Source organism: Anolis carolinensis, chromosome 3, assembly GCF_035594765.1.
Source record: "Anolis carolinensis isolate JA03-04 chromosome 3, rAnoCar3.1.pri, whole genome shotgun sequence".
Taxonomy (NCBI): domain Eukaryota; kingdom Metazoa; phylum Chordata; class Lepidosauria; order Squamata; family Dactyloidae; genus Anolis; species Anolis carolinensis.
Genome location: NC_085843.1, coordinates 138512757 through 138533598, shown reverse-complemented (window position 1 = coordinate 138533598; position 20842 = coordinate 138512757). Strand labels below are relative to the sequence as shown.

The window sequence follows — 20842 nt, the reverse complement described above, 5'->3', positions numbered from 1 at the left end:
ACATTTCCCCTATGCCCACATCCAAGTTTTGTTTTTGTTAAGAGTCTCATCATATTTTCATCTCCATCTCAAGGTTCACATTGGTTCAAACTGCCATATAATCTAGATTATCAAAGCAGATAATCCACATTATCTGCTTTGAACATGATTGTATGAGTTTACACTGCCATACTCTGCGAGTTCAAAGCAGATAATCTGGATTTTATATGGCAGTGTAGAAGGGGTCATCATTTGCAAAATTGCTTCTGAGCACCTTTTCCTTAATGCACATGTTTTGGTTTGCTCTTTTTCTACTGTATTAATCATATTTATAACTGGGTTGCTGTGAGTTTTCCAAGCCATGTGGCCATATTCCAGAAGCATTCTTACCTGATGTTTCGCCTGCATCTATGGCAGGCATCCTCAGAGGTAATGATGTATGTTAGAAACTAGTTAAATGGGGTTTATATATCTGTGGAAGGTCCAGGGTGGGAGAAAGAACTCTTGTCTCTTTGAGGCAGGCGTGAATTTTTCAATTGGCCAACTTGATTAGCACTGAATAGCTTTTCATCTTCAAGATCTGGTTATTTCTGGCTGGAAACATCAGGAGAGAATGCTTCTAGAACATGGCCATACAGCCCGGAAAACTCACAGCAACCCAGTGATTGTGGCCATGAAAGTCTTTGACAACACAATATTTATAACTGTGGACTAATTTGCGCTTGTTCCCTGACTTCAAATCTTGCATTTTTTTTTCTTTTTTCAGGCTCATACACGGCCATACACGGCCATAGCCAGAAAAAAAAAATTGGGTGGGGGAGTGGGTTGAAACTTTTTTTTTTTTTTTTAGCAAAGAGTATTTCCATAACGCAAAATAATTTAGAAATCAGGCTCCATTGATAAACTTCAGTGGACACTCAAGAGAGATAAACTAAAGTGGACACTCATGGGGACAACCAGTTAAAATTCATGAGTAAACCAGGTTTTTTTTGAAACCTGAAAAAATTCTGGTGTGGCTGAACCCCTAACCCCCCACCTTGGCTACAGCCCTGCTTGAAAAGGCTTGTAACCTTTTCGGTCCTACGATTCCACAGCATGGAGCAGAAGGCATTATAGTGGAGACACGGTTCATTCATTCCTCAATGTTAGAAATCCAAGCAGCGTGCTTCTTTCTTTCTTCCTTCCCTGCCTGCCTTCCTTCCTTCCTCCGCGGCTCCCTCTAGCGGCGGCGCCTGTCCCTGCGGCTGCCACCTTTCCCGGAAGCGCCTACTCCTCCCTGCCCGCCTGGCTCCTCCCTGCAGCCAGTCGCAGCCCTTGCTTCCCGGCGAGGCGCTGCTTCCTCTTGGCCGGTGTACACAGACCCGAACGCGGCGTGCCCTTGGCGGGGAGACCCCTCTTCCTTGCCCTCCTTCTCCTCCTCCTCCTCCTCCCTGGCCCATGGAGGCGCCCTATTCCCGCGGGCAGAAGGAGAACCCGCTCCGCCAGGCCGGCTTCTGCTCTCGGATCTTCTTCTGGTGAGCGACCCGGTGGGCTTCGCAGAGAGTTCCTTCTTGGAGGACCCCTGGCCTGGGAAACTCGTGGGATGACCAGGAGCTCAAAGGCACATCTGAGCATATAGATAGATATAGATGTATATGTATATTTAGTATATATGTGTGTGTGCATGTATGTGTACTGTGTGTATATATATATATATATATATATTCACAGTAGAGTCTCACTTATCCAACACTCGCTTAGCCAACGTTCTGGATTATCCAACGCATTTTTGTAGTCAATGTTTTCAATACGTCGTGATATTTTGGTGCTAAATTCGTAAATACAGTAATTACTACATAGCATTACTGTGTATTGAACTACTTTTTCTGTCAAATAACATGATGTTTTGGTGCTAAATTCGTAAATACAGTAATTACTACATAGCATTACTGTGCATTGAACTACTTTTTCTGTCAAATAACATGATGTTTTGGTGCTTAATTTGTAAAATCATAACCTGTTTTGATGTTTAATAGGCTTTTTCTTAATCAATCCTTATTATTCAACGTATTCACTTATCCAACGTTCTGCCAGCCTGTTTATGTTGGATAAATGAGACTCTACTGTATTTGTAATAAAGTTGGAATCAGGAACACCTGAGCTTATACACACACACACACACACACACACACACACATAAGCTCAGATGTTCCCTGATTCCAACTTTCTTAGCCCAGTTGTGGAGAAAACATCTATCTATTTATCTAATCTATCTATCTATCTATCTCTATGTATATAGCCACACTCATATACAGTAGAGTCTCACTTATCCAAGCTAAACGGGCTGGCAGAAGCTTGGATAAGCGAATATCTTGGATAATAAGGAGGGATTAAGGAAAAGCCTATTAAACATCAAATTAGGTTATGATTTTACAAATTAAGCACCAAAACATCATGTTATACAACAAATTTGACAGAAAAAGTAGTTCAATACGCAGTAATGTTATGTTGTAATTACTGTATTTACGAATTTAGCACCAAAATATCACGGTATGCTATGTAGTAATTACTGTATTTTGGAATTTAGCACCAAAATATCACGATGTATTGAAAACATTGACTACAAAAATGCGTTGGATAATCCAGAATGTTGGATAAGCGAGTGTTGGATAAGTGAGACTCTACTGTATATGTAAGAAAGTTGAAATCAGGGAACACCTGAGCTTATACACACACACACACACACACACACACACACACACACACAAGCTCAGATGTTCCCTGATTCCAACTTTCTTAGCCCAGTGGTGGAGAAAACATCTATCTATTTAAGTAATCTCTCTCTATTTGTATCTATCCCTGGTGGCACAGTGTGTTAAAGTGCTGAGATGCTGAACTTGCAGACCAAAAGGTCCCAGGTTCAAATCCCGGGAGCAGAATGAGCACTCGCTGTTAGCTCCAGCTCCTGCCAACCTAGCAGTTCGAAAACATGCCAATGTGAGTAGATCAATAGGTACCGCTCCAGCGGGAAGGTAACGGCGCTCCGTGCAGTCATGCCGGCTACATGACCTTGGAGGTGTCTATGGACAACACCGGCTCTTCGGCTTAGAAATGGAGATGAGCACCAACCCCCAGAGTTGGACATAATGTCAGGGGAAACCTTTACCATTTTATCTCTATGTAAATATCCACACTATTTCTCCGCCATAGGGCTAAAAAAGTTTGGACTATGGAAAATCTCAGCCCCCTTCCACACAGCTGAATAAAATCCCACATTTTCTGCTTTGAATTGGAATACATGTCAGTGTGGACTCAGTTCAAAGCAGACATTGTGGGATTTCCTGCCTTGTTGTTCTGGGTTATATGACTGGGTAGAAGGGCCTTAAGCTGTCCCTCTTGTCACAGGGTAGAATAAATGCAATTTGACACAACTTTTATGCTAATGCATCCCAGGAGTTGTAGTTTCACAAGGTCTTGAGCCTCCTGTGCCCAAGAGTGCTGGTGCCTCTCCAAACTACATCTCCCATGTGTCCATAGCCTTGAGCCTTGGCAGGTTAAAAGTGGTTTCAATCTGCATCCATTCTAGTGTGTGGATGCACCTTGTGCGAAGTCTGTCCCTGACCTCCAGGCAAGTTGTAATTCACTTTCTCTCTTTATCTGTTTGTTCTTTGTCTTCAGGGCGATGCTTTTTGGAGGAAATGGGTTTGTTGGCTTGGTTTCCCAAGCAGGGCCTGCCTAGGGCCAGATCAACGGGAAATGATTCATAAAGTCTTACTGTAATTTAGATTATTTCTTCCAAGATCAAAGAGGAGTTTGGAGCCTCGAAGTTTGTCAGGATTTTCTAGGCTTCCGCCAGACATCAGGAGTGAGACACTATCAACTTTTTTTAAAGCTGAAGATACAGTGTTTTTTCAGGAGAGTGCTTTACAGTTGGTAAATGGGTGTAGAATGAATGCAGTTCAATACCATTTCAACCTCCATGGGGGTCGTGGGAGTTGTAGTTTTGCAAAGTCTTTAGCCTTCTCTGCCGAACTGCCAGTTTTAGGATTCCAAAGCATTGAGCCAGGGCAGTGAAAGTAGCCTCAAACTACATCACTTCTGCAGTGTAGACACACCCAAAGTGTGTATAGAAACTGGGTTGCTGTGAGTTTTCTGGGCTTTATGGTCATGTTCCAGAAGCATTCTCTCTTGATGTTTTGCCCACATCAGAGCTTGTGAGGACTGTTGGAAACTAGAAAAGGGAGGTTTATATATCTGTGGAAAGTCCAGGGTGGGAGAAAAAAAAAACCTCTTGTCTGTTGGAGGCAAGTGTAAATGGTGCAAGTAGCCACCTTGATTAGCATTAAATGGCCTTTCAGCTTCAAAGACTGGCTGCTTCCTGCCTGGGGGAATCTTTTGTTGTGGGTGTTAGCTAGCCCTGATTGATTCGTGTCTGGAATTCCTCTGTTTTCTGCATGTTGTTCTTTATTTACTGTCCTGATTTTAGAGTTTTTTAATACTGGGTGCCAGATTTTGTTCATTTTCATGGTTTCCTCCTTTCTGTTGAAATTGTCCACATGTTTGTGGATTTCAGTGGCTCCTCTGTGTAGTCTGACATGGTGGTGGTTGGAGTGGTCCAGCATTTCTGTGTTCTCAAATAATATACTGTGTCCAGGTTGGTTCATCAAGGGCTCTGCTATGGCTGACTTCTCTGGATGAGTTAATCTGCAGTGCCTTTCATGTTTCTTGATTCGTGTTTGGGCAATGCTGTGTTTGGTAGTCCCTGTGTAGACTTGGAGCCCCCAGAGGCAAAGCAGATTAAACCGCTGAGTTGCTGAACTTGCTGACCGAAAGGTCAGCGGCCCGAATCTGGGAGCGGGATGAGCTCCCGCTGTTTGCCTCAGCTTCTGCCAATCTAGCAGTTCAAAAACACGCAAATGTGAGTAGATCAATAGGTACCGCTCCAGAAGGAAGGTAATGGCGCTCCATGCAATCATGCTAGCCACATGATCTAGGAGGTGACTACGGACAATGCCAGCTCTTCAGCTTAGAAATGGAGATGAGTACCAACTCCCAGAGTCGAACACAACCCGACTTAATGTCAGGGGAAAAGCTTTACCTTTACCTATGTAGACTTGTCCACAGCTGCATGATATACGGTAGATTCCTGCAGAGGTGAGAGAATCCCTCTTCTTCTTTGCTGAACGGAGCATTTGTTGAATTTTCTTGGTGGGTCTGTAGATACTTTGTAGGTTGTGTTTCTTTATCAGCTGCCCTATGTAGTCAGTGGTTCTCTTGATGTATGGTAAGAACACCTTTCCTCTGGGTGGATCTTTGTCTTTACTCCCGTGGCTTGTTCTTGGCCTTGCAGCTTGGCCTTGCAGCCTTCAACAACATATTGTGTATAGAAAGCTATGACATCCACCATCGAATCAAAATGTTATAAAACTTAACTTCATAAAAGTCATCAGGTGTAACTTACTTGAGTGACAATCCACAATTGTTAATCATTTTAGATGTGTTGTTGATTTTTATTGATTGTATTTGGGCATTGAGTTTTGCCAGTTGTTGAAAGCCGTCTTGAGTCCCCTCGGGTGAAAAAGGCGGGATAAAAATGTTGTAAATAAATAAATAAATAAATAATTGTTAATAATAATAATTATTATTATTATTTATTACTCATCACTTCTTTTGGTTCAAGGAGGGGCACAGCATGGTAAATACACCTGTGAAATCACATATTAAAACATAGTTAAAATGCAACCATTACAGCATATATTAAAACATACACATATTAAAATACATGAAACGAAGGTCAAAACACAACAAACATAGAATGTGATTTAAAAATTCATAGTGAAGATTGAGTCAATTGGTCTGTTATACTCAGAATACCCAGTTTCTTCTTTCCTCATTCAAAGACAATTCTTAGTACTTTTATGGCCAAATTCTGAGATTGTTGGGAATTATAGTCAGGTAGGTGAGTATAGGGAGAGTGAGTGTGATGTTGATGTTTGACATGTGAATCAAGACTTTGGGATCTCGCTCAGCCATGGAAACCCACTGGGTGACTTTGAGGAAGTCACAGTCTCTCAGCCTCAGAGGAAGGCAATAACACTCTCCTCCCTCACCAAGAAACGTACAGTATAGAATGTTTATTTGTAGAGTCACCATAAGTTGGAAGAACAACAAAGTGGGTACAGGATTGCAGCTTTGAATCGACTGCATCTTGCTTTGGAAAAACAAGCTGGTACGATTAACTAAAAGGTAAAGGTTTCCCCTGACTTCAAGTCCAGTTGTATCCAACTCATCTCCATTTCTAAGCCAAAGAGCCAGTGTTGTCCGTAGACGCCTCCAAGGTCATGTGGCCGGCATGACTGCATGGATCACTGTTACCTTCCCGCCAGAGCAGTACCTATTGATCTACTCACATTTGTATGTTTTCGAACTGCTAGGTTGGTAGAAGCTGGAGCTAACAGTGGGAGCTCCCCCTGCTCCCCAGATTCAAACCGCCAACCTTTCGGAAAGCAATTTCAGCAGCTCAGAGGTTTAACTTGTTGTGCCACAGGGCGACTCTTATCTAGAAGAAAACTGGCAAATTTACATTGTAGTACTCTTGGGGTGGATTTGTTTAGAATCAGGGTGATTCAATGAAGAAAGAGGCTAATTCCCTGCTGGAATTATGTCAGGTTTCCCGTTTTATGATCCATGAACTTCCTGGACCAGGGTTCATGCTCGCTAGTTAAACTTATAGCACAATGGTTTACAATGTTTAAAAAGGCCTATATAGTTTCTAGGATCAAAACCCCACACTGAGGCCATGCAATGCTAAGTCTTTTCCTTTATAGACTTATTATCAGTAGAGAGATAAAGACCAAACTGGTTAGATTCTCTGCATTCTTCTTCATGCTGGGCCATAAATTCAGTTATCAGAGAAAAGTGTTGATGTGACACACTACTGCTGCAGTCAGATATCGGAGTGCAATATTCTTATGATTTATTGTGTATACATTGACTTTTTTTCCTTCTGAAATAACTCTTCCAAGATAACTCTTGCTCACTGAAAATGTTTCTAGACAATGCTTGGCTTCTCCGTCTGATGCAAGTGAGTCTTATTTTTGCAGTTGCGTCAGTTCTGTATGCACTTCATGTATGCACTTCATGGGTGAGCCCTCGTGGCCGAGTATGATTGCCTTCCAAGTGGAGGGTCATAACGGTGGATTCCTAGGTGACTGTGGAGACCTATTCTTGATTTTAATTTTCTTTCGCAGTGAGGACATCAATTTCCAGGTGGAAGGTGGTTCCGGTCAGGGTTGGCTTGATGTGTCTTCCTCTTGACACGTTTTTCCCTTTTGCCCTCCATTCTTGCCTAAACTACTAATCTATATGAATACAGTGGGCCCTTTGTATCCTCTGAGCTGTGGCTCCAAGACCCCTGTGGATATTAAAACCCCTAGATGCTCTGGTCCCATTCTGTGCAACAGTGTGGTAAGAGTGTCCCCGATAGTAAAGTCAACATTTGCTTTTTGGATTATCTTGACTATTTTCAATCCGTGGATGGCTGAATCTATGAATGCAAAATCTGTTTACATGGAGAACTGGCTGAACTTGCTGCCACCCACCTGGCTCTTTGCTTCCTGGAGAGTCAGCCTTTAGTTCAGTGGTTCTCAACCTGGGGTCCCCAGATGTTTTTGGTCTACAGCTCCTAGAAATCCCAACCAGTTTACCAGCTGTTAGGATTTTTGGGAGCTGAAGGCCAAAAACATCAGGGGACCCCAGGTTTAGAATCACTTCTTTAGTTGAAGTGAGTGGGAAACTGAAGTTATTCCCAAAATGCGTTTAGTTCTGCTTTTCTTGTTGGCATCAAAGTGGATGGGCACGAAGAGAGCAGCTATGCTGCGGAATGAATGCAGTTTGACAACACATTAACCGACATGGCTCAATGCTGTGAAATATAGGAGTTGTAGTTTTAAAAGATCTTTGTCCTTTTCTGCAAAGAGGGCTGGTGTCTCCTCAAACTATAAATCCCAAGATTCCATAGCATTGAGCCAGGGCAGCTAAAGTGGTGTCAAACCACATTCATTCTGTGATGCAGATATGCCCTTCAATATTATGTGGGCCATAACATTGGACTGCCTTACAAATTAGATATAAGGTAATATCTACACAGTATTTTGAACACTTGAAAATGTTGTGTAACCACTGGGTATAATCTCCTGATTTGGGAGGGAACACATTACAGGTAATTGCAGGTTATAAATACTGTAACATATAATTTTTGGAAGTAAGTTGAGCATGCTTCTTGTGGGAAAAATGGTAAAGTAGTTAATTGGGGAGGCTGGAATTCAGCATGGGACTCACCTCTTAGTAAGTGAACATTTTTGGGAAATAGAATGGAGTAGTTTTGCAATATCTGCATTCACTTAAGAGCTTCTGCGACCTTACAGCATACAGACATCTGTTGCTGACCAGATTTTTATTTTGAAATGCATTTGAGTACAAATAGAATGAAAAGATGCCTTTAAAACGACACTATAGAAACACTCGTGGTAAATAACATGCTATGTAGTACTTTGGGAAATCTGGAGCTTCATGGTACAGTAGTACTTCATAGTACAGTAGAGTCGCACTTATCCAACCTTTGCTTATCCAACATTCTGGATTATCCAATGCAGTCTGCCTTTTAGTAGTCAATGTTTTTGTAGTCAATGTTTTCAATACATGGTGATGTTTTGGTGCTAAATTCGTAAATACAGTAATTACTACAGAACGTTACCGTGTATTGAACTGCTTTTTCTGTTGATTTGTTGGAAAACACAAATGTTTTGGTGCTTAATTTTTTAAATCATAACATAATTTGACGTTTTATAGTCTTTTCCTCAATCCCTCCTTATTATCCAACATTTTCACTTATCCAACGTTCCGCCAGCCCATTTATGTTGGATAAGCGAGACTCTACTGTAGTCCTAATTCTTTGCTAATTTCATTATTAAAAGAATCAATAAATAATTTCTGCAATTTTCTTCCCATTATGAGAATACAGTTTTACACTGTGAGGTTCTACAGGTGGAGATTAATTTGAATTTCAGAACTAGTTCATGTGTATTTTGATGCAGAAAACACCTCTTTCTGCATAGGAAACACCATAGAATATACTGTCTCTGCTCGGTATACTGAAGATCATTCACTTGATCTGATTTGGCCTTGTGGTGAAGGAAAGATGCTGTAGAACTGGAAGGCATGCTGACCCTGCCTAGGCATTTTAACATCGGAATAGAGCAATAGCATTAGCTCTGGCTAAAATGGAAATGGAATGGAAAACCTTTCCTTTCCTTCACAGCTCCTGCCACAAGTGAGGAGAAATGCTTCCATCCAGATACACATCTGCATATAAGTTATGCATATTATTTATTGAAATGCTTTGTGAACTCCTGTTGGTAACAGAGCTTGGAAAAGCTACTTCTTTAGATCCAATTCCTCAAATTCCTTAGTCAGAAGTTTTGGAAGATGTTGTCCCAAAATTGGTAACATTTCCAAGGTCTGGCTGGCCAGCAGCTCATCTAGGGAAGATTATGCAGCAGTGTTTAATGTACAAGGTGCTGGTAATGTATTAATGGCTATAAGGGCATCTTAGGCCAGAAGTCATGGCAGGTCCCCTCTACTAAGTGAGTGTTGCAGGCTGATTACTAGACACTTGTCAAATCACTCCTGGAAATGCATCTGTCTCCCTTTTGTTCTTATCTATAACTTGTATGTTTTCTGGTGCAGTCCATTTCTTGTTTCTGTTGTATCTGATATAGTGTACCCTCGTGCTTGTTTACTTTTAATATATTTTCCAGTTGGATACACAATTCTGCAAATGGCTTGCAGCAATCAGCTTCTCGAAATGGGTATTGATAAATTAAATACAATAATGGAACCATTCTGCAGTCTAATCATGTGTGTTCAAAAGTGGATCTGGGCAATCTGTCCAGGAAGTAAACAGCTTAATGTTGTGAATTACATGTTGTCCGAACACAAATCTACAACAGCATAGAAAGACTGAAGGCTCATTTGGTATACTGCTTCTTAAACCGTGGGTCCTGACTCCAAATAGGGTCACCTAAGCTCAATGTTGGAGTCCTGAAAAATTTGGCAATAGTGAATGTTTTCTCAGTGTCACCTTGTGGTTGTTTTAGATATTTACATGAATTTGTTGAGCTGTGTTTACAATGGATTCTGCAGAAGATCCATCAGTAGTGCTTCCGAAAGAGCAAACTAATCCTGTTTAGCAAGACTTGCAAATGCTGGTTTGTTATCAGTAAATGTTTGATTTTTATGCTTATTTTATATATCCAGGTTCCTGTAGGAAATTCTGAGAGCAAAAACGGTCATGAGTTGAAAAGTTCTATGAGCCCTGATCTAGTTCAACTTTCTGACACACAGTGATCACCCGGTTGGTTATGGGCATTGCATAAGGAGGATACAAGGGTAACCTGCATGCTTCAGGGAACATGTTAGGGCTTAGGTTTAAGGAAACATATAGGAATGCATTATTAATATGCTAACCTTTGGCCTCTTCATTAAAGGCTGATGAAAGAAGAAAAGTCAAGGCTGAAAATCCATTATGATTCACTCAAAGTTATCTCACCAGTCTAGTTTCACAAATGATGCAATCAGATTGAAATACTTCTTTCTTTTGCTTGCAGTGTTGCATAAAGCACATGCAGCTTAAATAGTTAATTCATCTTCTAAAGCCCTTTCTAAGCCCCAAGACTGCTGAATTCTCTGTTTGGAAAAGATTGCTCAGTGGACTTTGACTGGCACAGTGCCTCCAGACACTTAATGTAAAAGAATAGCCGTGTGGCTCTCTGGGCAATCTGCCAAGGCAGAAGGGTAGCTTGAGCCATTCGTTGTATTTATCTTGAAACTAAAGCAAAAATCCAAATTCACTCAAGGGAAGGAACTTCCTGATCTGTGTATCCCTTTCCATAATTTATTTAAGATTTGATTTGCAGAATAGTTGTGATGTGGTGTGGAGTAACTTTGGGGTTGAGAGGACAGAGGTTACTGTGTGAATTAGAGTAATAATACCTGGAATTTATCCTGTATATTAGGAGATCCCGCTTCGAGTCTCTACTGAGCCATGAACCCACCAGTCACCTTCGGCCTAACTTACCTTATAGGATTTTTGTGATGACAAAATAGGATAGAAAAGAGCCATATTTCATGTCCTGAACTCATTCGAGAAAACATGGGATAAAAATATAGCCTGTTATAAAAGTTGTTGTTGTTGTTGTTGTTGTTGGATACACAATAAGATTAGTACATAGCAACAAGATCACTATGCTGGCTGTTGTATTGGATCACACATTGAACACTTCCAATTGTCTAGGACTATGTGATGTATTGGCAAATAATCGGCGAATAGGTGGTCTTTTGGAACCTAGATGGTAGTTTTGTCAGTGCCAATTGTTTTTAAGTGCTGACCAAGGTCTTTAGTGCCGATCACCACTGGGACCTTTACTGGCTTATGTCAGAGTCATAGCAGTTCGATCTTTAAATCCTTGTATCATGTAAGATTTTCCAGTTGTTTCTCGTTGATTTGGCTGTTACCTGGGATTGCAACATCGATGATCCATGAGGTCAGAAGTATTGTGCTCCAAAACTCTGTCAGTCTGAATTTGGAAGTCCCAGAGTAGTTTGACGTGTTCATTTTCTGTAACTTTTTCAGTCTTGTTGTTCCAGCAGTTCTTTGCTACAGGCAGTTGTTGTTGTTGTTGTTGTTGTTGTTGTTGTTACTGTTATTATTGAAAATGAGGCTAAGTGAAGGCTTCCCAAATGACTTCATCTTTAGATCTCAGTCCTTGTGCTGTACTTCAGCTGTTGCAGAAATAGGAGTTGAACCGTTGTATTTTCTGGACCATAAGTATCAAAAGTTAGAACAGATATCTAAGCATGGAAGTTCTGTTTAGTTACCATGGCTAATAAATGGTTGTTGCAGTTGTTCTTCAAACAGGGGTTTTTTGGATAAAGCAGTAGAAGAAAGAGGATGCTTGTCATCTTTGAGTCCTCAGAAATTGTTTGGATTGGTCAGTGATGAGGGGTTCAGGGGGCCATGCCCAATAACACCTGCGGATCGACAGGTCAGACAAAAAGCATGGGTGTCATTTTCAAAAGTGAACAGTTTAGACAAAATGGAAATAAAGTTTATCCAGAATTCCTGAATCTGAAATATTCCAAAATCAGAAATTGCCTATATGGGTGGCTGAGGTGGTGTTACCTATTGTCATGATCTCCAGTCCTTGACATCTCTGGTTGGCTGACAAGGAACAGATGCCAGCCATAAAACAGGCCGGCCATAAAACATCAATTACCCTCTGGTATGTGAGAGCCCCTATATATGTGGGCCAAAAGAAGGTTCTGGCATTCGGTACAATAAAAATCTGTTGGAATCTACCAGCGTGTGTCTTGGTGCTTTTCCTTTGGAAGATAAACCCACAGCACAACTGGGAGAAGAGAACCCGACACCTATGCATATTGATAGTTCAATGTACACACATTTTGTTTCATCTACAAAATTATTTAAAAATAATTTATAAAATTATATTGGTTATGTGTATAAAGGTGTATGAGAAACACATATGAATTTAATGTTTAGACTTAGGTTTGATCTGTAAGATTATGCAAAATCCCCCCAAAAAATTATGAAATCCCAGGAATTTCAGAAAACGGATGCCTGACATGTATCTTATTCAAGCATTAAAGTGTAAGAAGTGAATGAAAGAAATGATATATTAAAATAAAGGATGCAATAGGAATAAAGTAAGCTGCCTTATATTGAAATTGACCATGGCCTCATTTATCTTAAGACTGTACAAATGGACTCATAGTCGCTCCTCAGGATTTCAAAAAAAAATTTCTAATCTCAGTGTGTTGCTGTTGAGTACTTTCTTGTTGTGTCCGACTTAATGGAAATGCCAAAACGACTCTGTCATGGAGTTTTCTTGGCAAGATTTATTCAGAGGAGATTTGCTGTGGCTTTCTGCCAAAAGTGTTCTCCCCTGATGTTTCACCCACATCTATGGCAGGCATCCTCAGAGGTTGTGAGTTATATGGAGAAGCTAAGCAAGGAAGGTTTATATATCTGTGGAAGGTCCAGGGTGGGGGAAAGAACTCTTGTCTGTTGGAGGTCAATGTGAATGTTGTAATTAATCACCTTGATTTGCATTAAATGGCCTTCCAAGCTTCATGTCCTGGCCTGGGGGAATCCTTTGTTCAGAGTTGTTAGCTGCCCACAACAACCCTGTGATTCCAGGCATGAAAGCCTTCGACAACACAATCCTACACCATAGCTGTCTCTATTTCTGCTTTCTCAATGCATGTTTGTAGCTGCTCTTTTCATGCCTATGACATTGATCTCCTGCACTTAGTACAGGAAACTTAGAAATGTGGAGTTAGCAGGGGACTAATAATACTGTATTTACTTGAGTATAAGCCGACCCGAATATAAGCTGAGGCACCTAATTTTACCACAAAAAAATTGGGAAAACGTTGACTCGCGTATAAGCCGAGAGTGGTAAATTTCAGAAATAAAAATAGATACCAATAAAATTACATTAATTGAGGCATCAGTGGGTTAAATGTTTTTGAATATTTACACACAACTGTAATTTAAGACAAGACTGTCCAACTCTGATTAAATCATCACTCTCATCTTCTTCAATGTAAATGTGCTTCTGTACCCTTCTAATACTAATAGAGTAAAATTAATAAATGTAATAATAATAATAATAATAAATGTAATAACAGAGTAAAATAATAAATGTAATAACAGAGTAAAATAATAAATGTAATAACAATATCAGAGTGAAATAATAAATGTATTAATAATAAATAGAGTAAAATAATAAATTTAATAATACCAATAATAATAGAAAAAAATAATAAATGTTCCATATATACTTGAGCATAAGCCAACCCAAATATAAGCCAATCAGGACCCTCACCCGAGTATAAGCCGAGGGGGGCTTTTTCAGTCCTAAAAAAGGGCTGAAAAACTAGGCTTATACTCGAGTATATACAGTAAGTGAAATGACATGGGGACAAAATAGAGAGCTGCCTTGTACTGAATCCATCTTGTACAATGGTAGATATTATCTTGGGTTTCAGGCAGCAGTTTTTACAATCCTTTTTGTTAATTCCAGAAATTAAAACGGCAACTCCTTCATGCAAAACCTCTATTATACATGCCATTGAATTACAGCCCTGCCTCACTTTACGAGCATGAATCAGCCAACCTTTGGCTTCACTGGGAGAAATCAGTCTTTAAATTTACATTGCTTAGGCTGAACAGTGCTCCACATAACTTCCGTTGGTTCACACGGAGAAATCCATTATAGTGTGTCCTCATGATTCAGGTTGTGACTTGTATGTATAAATGAACTAAAGGTGAGGAGATCCAAGAGGGCAAGGAATATTGCAGCAAACGTTTCTGGAATAGTGAGAATGCCAAGAACAGTAAAAAACAGATTTAATAGTAGGAATAATGATATTAGTATTATGGTTGGCATTTGGGCTGGAATTCATGAAAGCTTACGCTTTGACTTTCTTTCTCTCACCCGCAGAGGTACATTGGGATTCATTTTTGTATTTACCATACATAGTCGTCTTGTTGTTATTACTATTATGATCAGAATCTCAGAAGATTTTACTTTTACAGTACAGTAGCTCAATTATGGAATGTTTTGAATGCAACTTGTTAAGTGTAAGCGATACAGCGTGTCTTTGCTATTTGCTGAGATTTGGTTCCCAAAACGCACACACAAACACCACCCTGTGGATACTAATATCGGTAGATGCTGAATTTCCTTGATACACAATAGCATTGAAAAATAGGATTTCTTATATAAAACAGCAAAATCAAGATCTCCTTTGGGGAATTTTTAAAATGTTTTCAATTCATGGATTGTCAAATCAATAGATATTGAATCACTGGAAACAGAAGGCCAATTGTAATCAAATTTTCCATTTTAAAGATGAGGCCTCTAGGATTTTAGGATTCAAAAATTAGCACATCTGATGGATTGAATCCAGTTGTTCTTGAAGAGCTGCAATTGAAAAGCTTACTTTTTAATTTAATCAACTTCCCTGAGAATATCTATAGCTTTGGTCTTCTGTAGTGCACTTTGAATCAAAAATTGAATCTTACAGATAGAATGAGCTGTGTTTGTACAAAACCGTGAGAAAGAATCCTATGCTAACTATTTGTAAGCAAGTATGCTAATACAGACTGCCTGACTGCTCCGTTTTGACTTCTTCCACTGGTAGGAGTTGGTTCAGTAATAAGAAACTCATGTGGAAGGGAACTTTGCATTGACTGGCATCTTTTTTATGACTTATGGTACATAAGTTGGATTTACATCTTTGTAGGCCTATTCTTGGTCCCATTTTTCTACTGAGCTTGTGCAACAACCAGTAGCTGTAGCTCCCACTCTCAGCCATTTAGTGAATAGTGGAGAGCAGGGGCATCAGATGTAGAACCAAGGCATCATTGTGTGGGATATCCGGAGACATCAATTTCTTGATAGATTATGTATATATCTGGGTTGGGTGTTTGGCTATGAGCTCACAAGTAGACATTTCTTCAACCCCCCCCCCCCTCACTGGAGTTGGAGCAACTAAAAGATGTCCCGTAGAGATTGAGAGAAAGGTTGCATGTAGCTCTGTCTGTCCATATTTTATAATGTATCTCTCCATGCAGGACTTTGAGTTCAAACCAGGTCTCTTGGAGTGCTTCACCATGCATGGTTCCTATTGCTGTTTTTCAAAAGGCATTTTGTAGTTCTTCTGTTTCTCTGTCTTTTAATAGCTTTGGGGAGGAGCTAATTCAAAGACAGCAGAAGAAATGGGAAGACAAGAGGAAGGTTACAAATGGAAGATGATACCTGGATTTCCCCCCTCTCTAGTAAATATCCCTTAAGGAAGGACAATGGTTATTCTGTAAAAGCCTCATCTGGAAATGCCCTTGGCTTGTTGATCTTCGGATAAATCAGAAACTGAAGTTGGTTTATGATTGCCAGTTTGTTGGGGAGTAACAAGGAGTAGAGTTTGAACTTGTTCTAGTTGGTGAGTTTCTTGAGATGCTTGGATACAGGGTTGCATATAAGTATTTTAAGTAATAAAAATAGTAGTATGTAGGACAGCAGTGTAAGATGATTACATGTCTACTAAACCATTTTCTACTTGCAGGTTAAAGCAGAATTTAGGTAGTTATTTGGAAACAGATACTACAATGCAGAGCCACTGTAATACTGTATCTGTGTTTATGAGAATACTGTACTTTCTAGTATTTAATGAATCAGTCCTGTGTTCCACAGTTACCTCACTTCAAATGGTTTGTTCTAACTTTAATTGTAGATTATGTCAGCTTTAGAGCATTACTATCCTCAAGTCTTGATGCATTTCCCCACATCAAAGAAAACTCATATTCTTTATGAGGCTGAATTAATTCCTAGACTCAAAGACGGTATCAAGACCCATCTGACTGAAAACTGCATGTGTGAAGAGGACACTATGAAGTGTGTCATCTCAAACCAATAATGCACGTTGAAGCAGCAAGAAATAAGGAACTGCCCCCTCCCCCAAACAAAACAAAACTTCTGACCATGATTTGCGGTTTAGATGCATGTCCTAATATTTAACCTTTATTTTGAAAATTTACACAAGTAAGGACCTGAAACTGGGAAGAAGAAACCAACTTCAGTCTCATGTATTCTCCATGACAGTGTAGCTGATTCTTGTCCTTCCTGATTTTGGATATCAATAAATTAGATAGACAAACATATATGGTTAGGTACTGCGGTGTGCATGCATTACAGGTTTGGTTATGTACTGTAGTGTACTAGTATAAACTAGTGTAAGCTGATTTATAGAAAAAATGAATTCACTGGATGTTGAGTTTGATATTTGTTGGTGCACTGGCTGAGGGCTTTGCTTTTGAAAGTTTGGGCCAAGATCTATTTTAGTTATGAACATCTGTTAAGGAATGTGAAAATTCCTGTTGCTATACTAATGTGTACCGTTTTTGTCTAGCATTGGCTGGCATAACTTGTGCTTCACAGAATGCCCCAGTGCCAAGTGACTGATAGATTGGACCTTTGAATATAGTTCCAAGAAAGGAAATTCCAATGATTCCAGGAGGGGAAAGGTAGAGCCGGACACTTCACAATTGAGGTGTTTTATAGAGGAAGCCCTTTCTATGGTATTCATCAATCTAGCCACTCAGAATTGGGCTGCCAGAGTGAAAACTGTAAGGCTCCTATACCTTTAAGGGTAGTGTAGAAGAGAGAATTTCACACAATTTCTACACTATTTGCTCAAGAATTAACTGTTACGGCTTATGAGGAACTAGAAATGATGTTGGATCTGGTAATAAAAAGGTAAAGGTAAAGGTTTCCCCTGATGTTAAATCTAGTCATGTCTGACTCTGGGGGTTGGTGCTCATCTCCATTTCTAAGCCGAAGAGCCAGTGTTGTCCGTAGACACCTCCAAGGTCATGTGGCCGGCATGGATCTGGTCATATATTCCCCTAAAGTTGTTTCCTCATTCATTTTGATAAGCATTTTTTAATGTCACAAAATGACATTGGCAACATCCTTGCAGACGGCCAGTTCTCTCACACCGGAAACAACTTGCAGTTTCTCAAGTCGCTCCTGACACGAAAAAAAACAAACATGTTAGATGACTGGCCAAACATGTTCCTGTTTTCCACCCCAGCTGAGAACACAGTCTTCATAATGGTAGAAGTGAGGGAATTGGAATAAGGAAATAATCCTTGAATAGCATGGCAGAGGATGGATTCAGAAGTCCACTGTTAGCTCTGTTTAGGCATAATGAAGCAGGTTCCTCAAAGAGGCCAGGAGTCCATGATGGGGATAGACCCCGTTTTTCCCTTAGTTCCTCTACCTCTACTTAAAAACACCCCGATTTAAGAGCATTTTGAGTTAAGAGCTGGCACTCAGCCCAGGTTTTGCTTTGACATGCAAGCAGCATTTTGAGTCCAGAAGGAGCACTAGCATGAAAGTAAAGGGCTTTAGGGCTTCAAGGGAGCAGCCTCCACGCCTCAGGAGAGGGCCTTCTTGGTGGTGGCCCCCGGCTTTGGAACGCCCTCCCCAGGGATATTAGGCTAGTCCCCACACTACAATGTTTCCGCAAGGAGCTGAAAACATAACTCTTTAGGCAAGTTTTTGAAAATGACCAAGACATCAATTAATCTAGAGGACCAAATAAATTGATACTGACACTGGCACTTTAATGTTTGAAATTTGGTTGTGGCTGGGATGTAGTACTACCCATTTTTATTGTAGTTATTGCTGTGTTTTATTGACTATTTTTTAAAATTGAGGTTGGTCTTTTATTTTTGTAATGTGTGGTTTTATGTTAATTGATATTGTTTACATATTGATGTAATTTTACCTGTATTTTTATGTGTTTTATGGCACTGTTATGTGCTGTTCCTGTAAGCCGCCTTGAGTCCTTTTTGGGAGATGGTGGCGGGATACATTATATTTTATATCATATTTCTATTTGATGCTGCCTTGTAATCTTATAACTTTTAAAAAAGTAATGACCTATTTAATACATGCTGGTGTGTGGCCAAAATAAGTTGAATTGAATTGAGTGTAAACAAAGCTAGAGTTACTTTGCAGGAGAAATAAACATGCTGGAAGGTGAGTTCCAGCCAAAATCTCAGTTCTAGCAAGTTAATCAAAACTATGTTGAAGAAAGATCAAGAAGGTTGGAATATCTAAATTTGGTAATAACACCAAGGAAGAGTTAAATCAAGAAATTTCACTCATTCATGGAATATAAAAGCGCAAGTCGTCTAAACTTAACCTGATGTTTTCCTCTTTCCTGTGTTACATCTGGCAAGTTGTCTCGTTTGAGTGAAGAACCTGCTCTGTCATACTGAAATCTGCCCTATTTTAATTTGTCATGTCTCATTACATTTTGTGTGCATCTCCTGTGTTTTTTGCCCTTATCCTGGCTGAACGTGGGGATGTCTGTCTCAGCAGTAGTGAATGTGCTCTGGATTTGGGTCCAAACCCTAAGGAGCTATCCACGGTGCTGGATGCATTTCGACTGTAGGGCTAGATTGCAACTTGCAGCTGCAACATATCAAAGCTAAAATGGTGAAAAATGTTATCATGTAATAACAAGTTCTCCAGTCTTTACATTTTCAGAAATACATGAAAGCCCTATGCACCAAGGGAGTTTTGAGTAGGAAAAATCAATTGCTTGGAAAAGTTAATTTTTGGACTGTCTGCCCCAGAATCCCTGAATCAGCTTTCTCGGTTAGAGGAGGGAGTTTTGAGAGAGGCAGTCTGAAAAAGAAAAAATATAGCTTTTTACAAGTTCTGGGAAAATCCCTGCTACCACGAGCAAAGTGTTACCAGAGAGGCAATGACTTAGCAGAGGGGCATACCTCATGTGGGGAAAGGACACAAGTGCTCTACATTTTATTCTTCCAGATCCGAATAGGGGTGAGCATGAAAGTACCACTAATGAGTGAGCGAACAAAAAGACTTCAGTGACAGTAGACTCCGCAAGGTGATTGAAAGTCCAAAGGCTCCAAAGGGCAGCAAGTCAGAAGGACTTTCGAATACAAAGCATCTTCTCACAGGACTGAATAGGGAAAACACCCCACTCCTTTCTTGGCAACCTGAGTAGAACAGAAGCCCAGGTGGCAACCTTGAGGGACTTACACTTTATTCACATTTCTGTTTTGTGCCTAAATTTCCTGATTGTTTCATGAGATGCAGGGTTGCAAGTTGGAAAATTACTTATCTGGGAACCGGGGAGCAGAATCAGAGGGGTGAACATGGGCACTCATTAACCAAGTAGGAAATGAAGAGTCCCCGCAAGGAGCTTTTGATGCAAGCTTATCCTCAGTGGCATCCTGCCACGTGGAAAGGGAATTGTATTTCTTTACTTCAAACAGGAGCCAAGAGAGTGGCGAAATGCTTCAGGGAGTGTGCTAGAATTATGCAGTCAATTGGCTTTCAACATATCATAATACCCTGACTTACTACTTCCAAAATAGTTAGAGGTCTTTGCAGTTGGATAGCGGGGTATGGAAAGATGCAATCTAGGCTATTTCATTCTAACCCTGATAAAGATGTGAACAGTTTTGAATTGCTTACTGTTTGACCTTTTACTCTCACAAGACTTTCATAGTGCTAAAGTGATGACTCCTTCACCTTTGTCCTCTTCCATGGAGAGGACCTATAAGGAGAAAACAGTCATATCAGCTTCTGTTGCAGTTAATATTTCACCAGTCCACAGGAATGGGCAACTTTCTTGAACTGCCTTAATTGAATACAGTTATCTAGGGCTTTCTTAGGTACTAGTTGGCTTTCTTTTACTTGTAAATTACATTTCTGATTGTTCTGCTTTAATTTACTCAGATCTGTATTTTTGGATTTTCTAGCCAGTGCGGCAAAGACTATGACTTTTGGAACCAAGGACTTAGTGAAATGTAAAATTTCCACTTTATTTTTTGTTGCTTAAAATGAACCTTCCTCTTTTCCAGGCTATGTACATTTAGCAGCATAAAAATAATACCCTGAAAAATCAATGTTAGAGACAAATTAAATACAACAATATTAGTAATACTTTATTATTTGTTTATTTATTTATTTCCAACCTGCTTTTCTCCCAAAACGGGACTCAGACTTGTTAACATATCAGTAATGCATAGAAGCCGCAACACAAATTAATCCTCACCTGTTTGAGAGAGCAAAGATGTTCTTATTCCCTGCTTGAACTGCACCATTCCTGTGGTCACCGGGTCATAACATACTGTATCAGGGAAGGACTGTTGCAGAATTATTGTATAGTAAAAGACATTTCATGTACTGTGGAT

General features: G+C 40.0%; 1 protein-coding gene across 1 annotated transcript in view; it reads left to right on the top strand.

Annotated features, from left to right (window-relative positions):
- The first annotated feature begins 1207 nt into the window (after positions 1-1207).
- Positions 1208-20842, top strand: part of abcc4 (ATP binding cassette subfamily C member 4 (PEL blood group)) — a 196885-nt gene continuing 177250 nt past the window's right edge. The window contains exon 1 of the mRNA XM_062975517.1: positions 1208-1493. Within this exon, the coding sequence (XP_062831587.1) occupies positions 1417-1493 (77 nt within the window). The 5' untranslated portion in view covers positions 1208-1416. The remainder of the gene's footprint in view (positions 1494-20842) is intronic.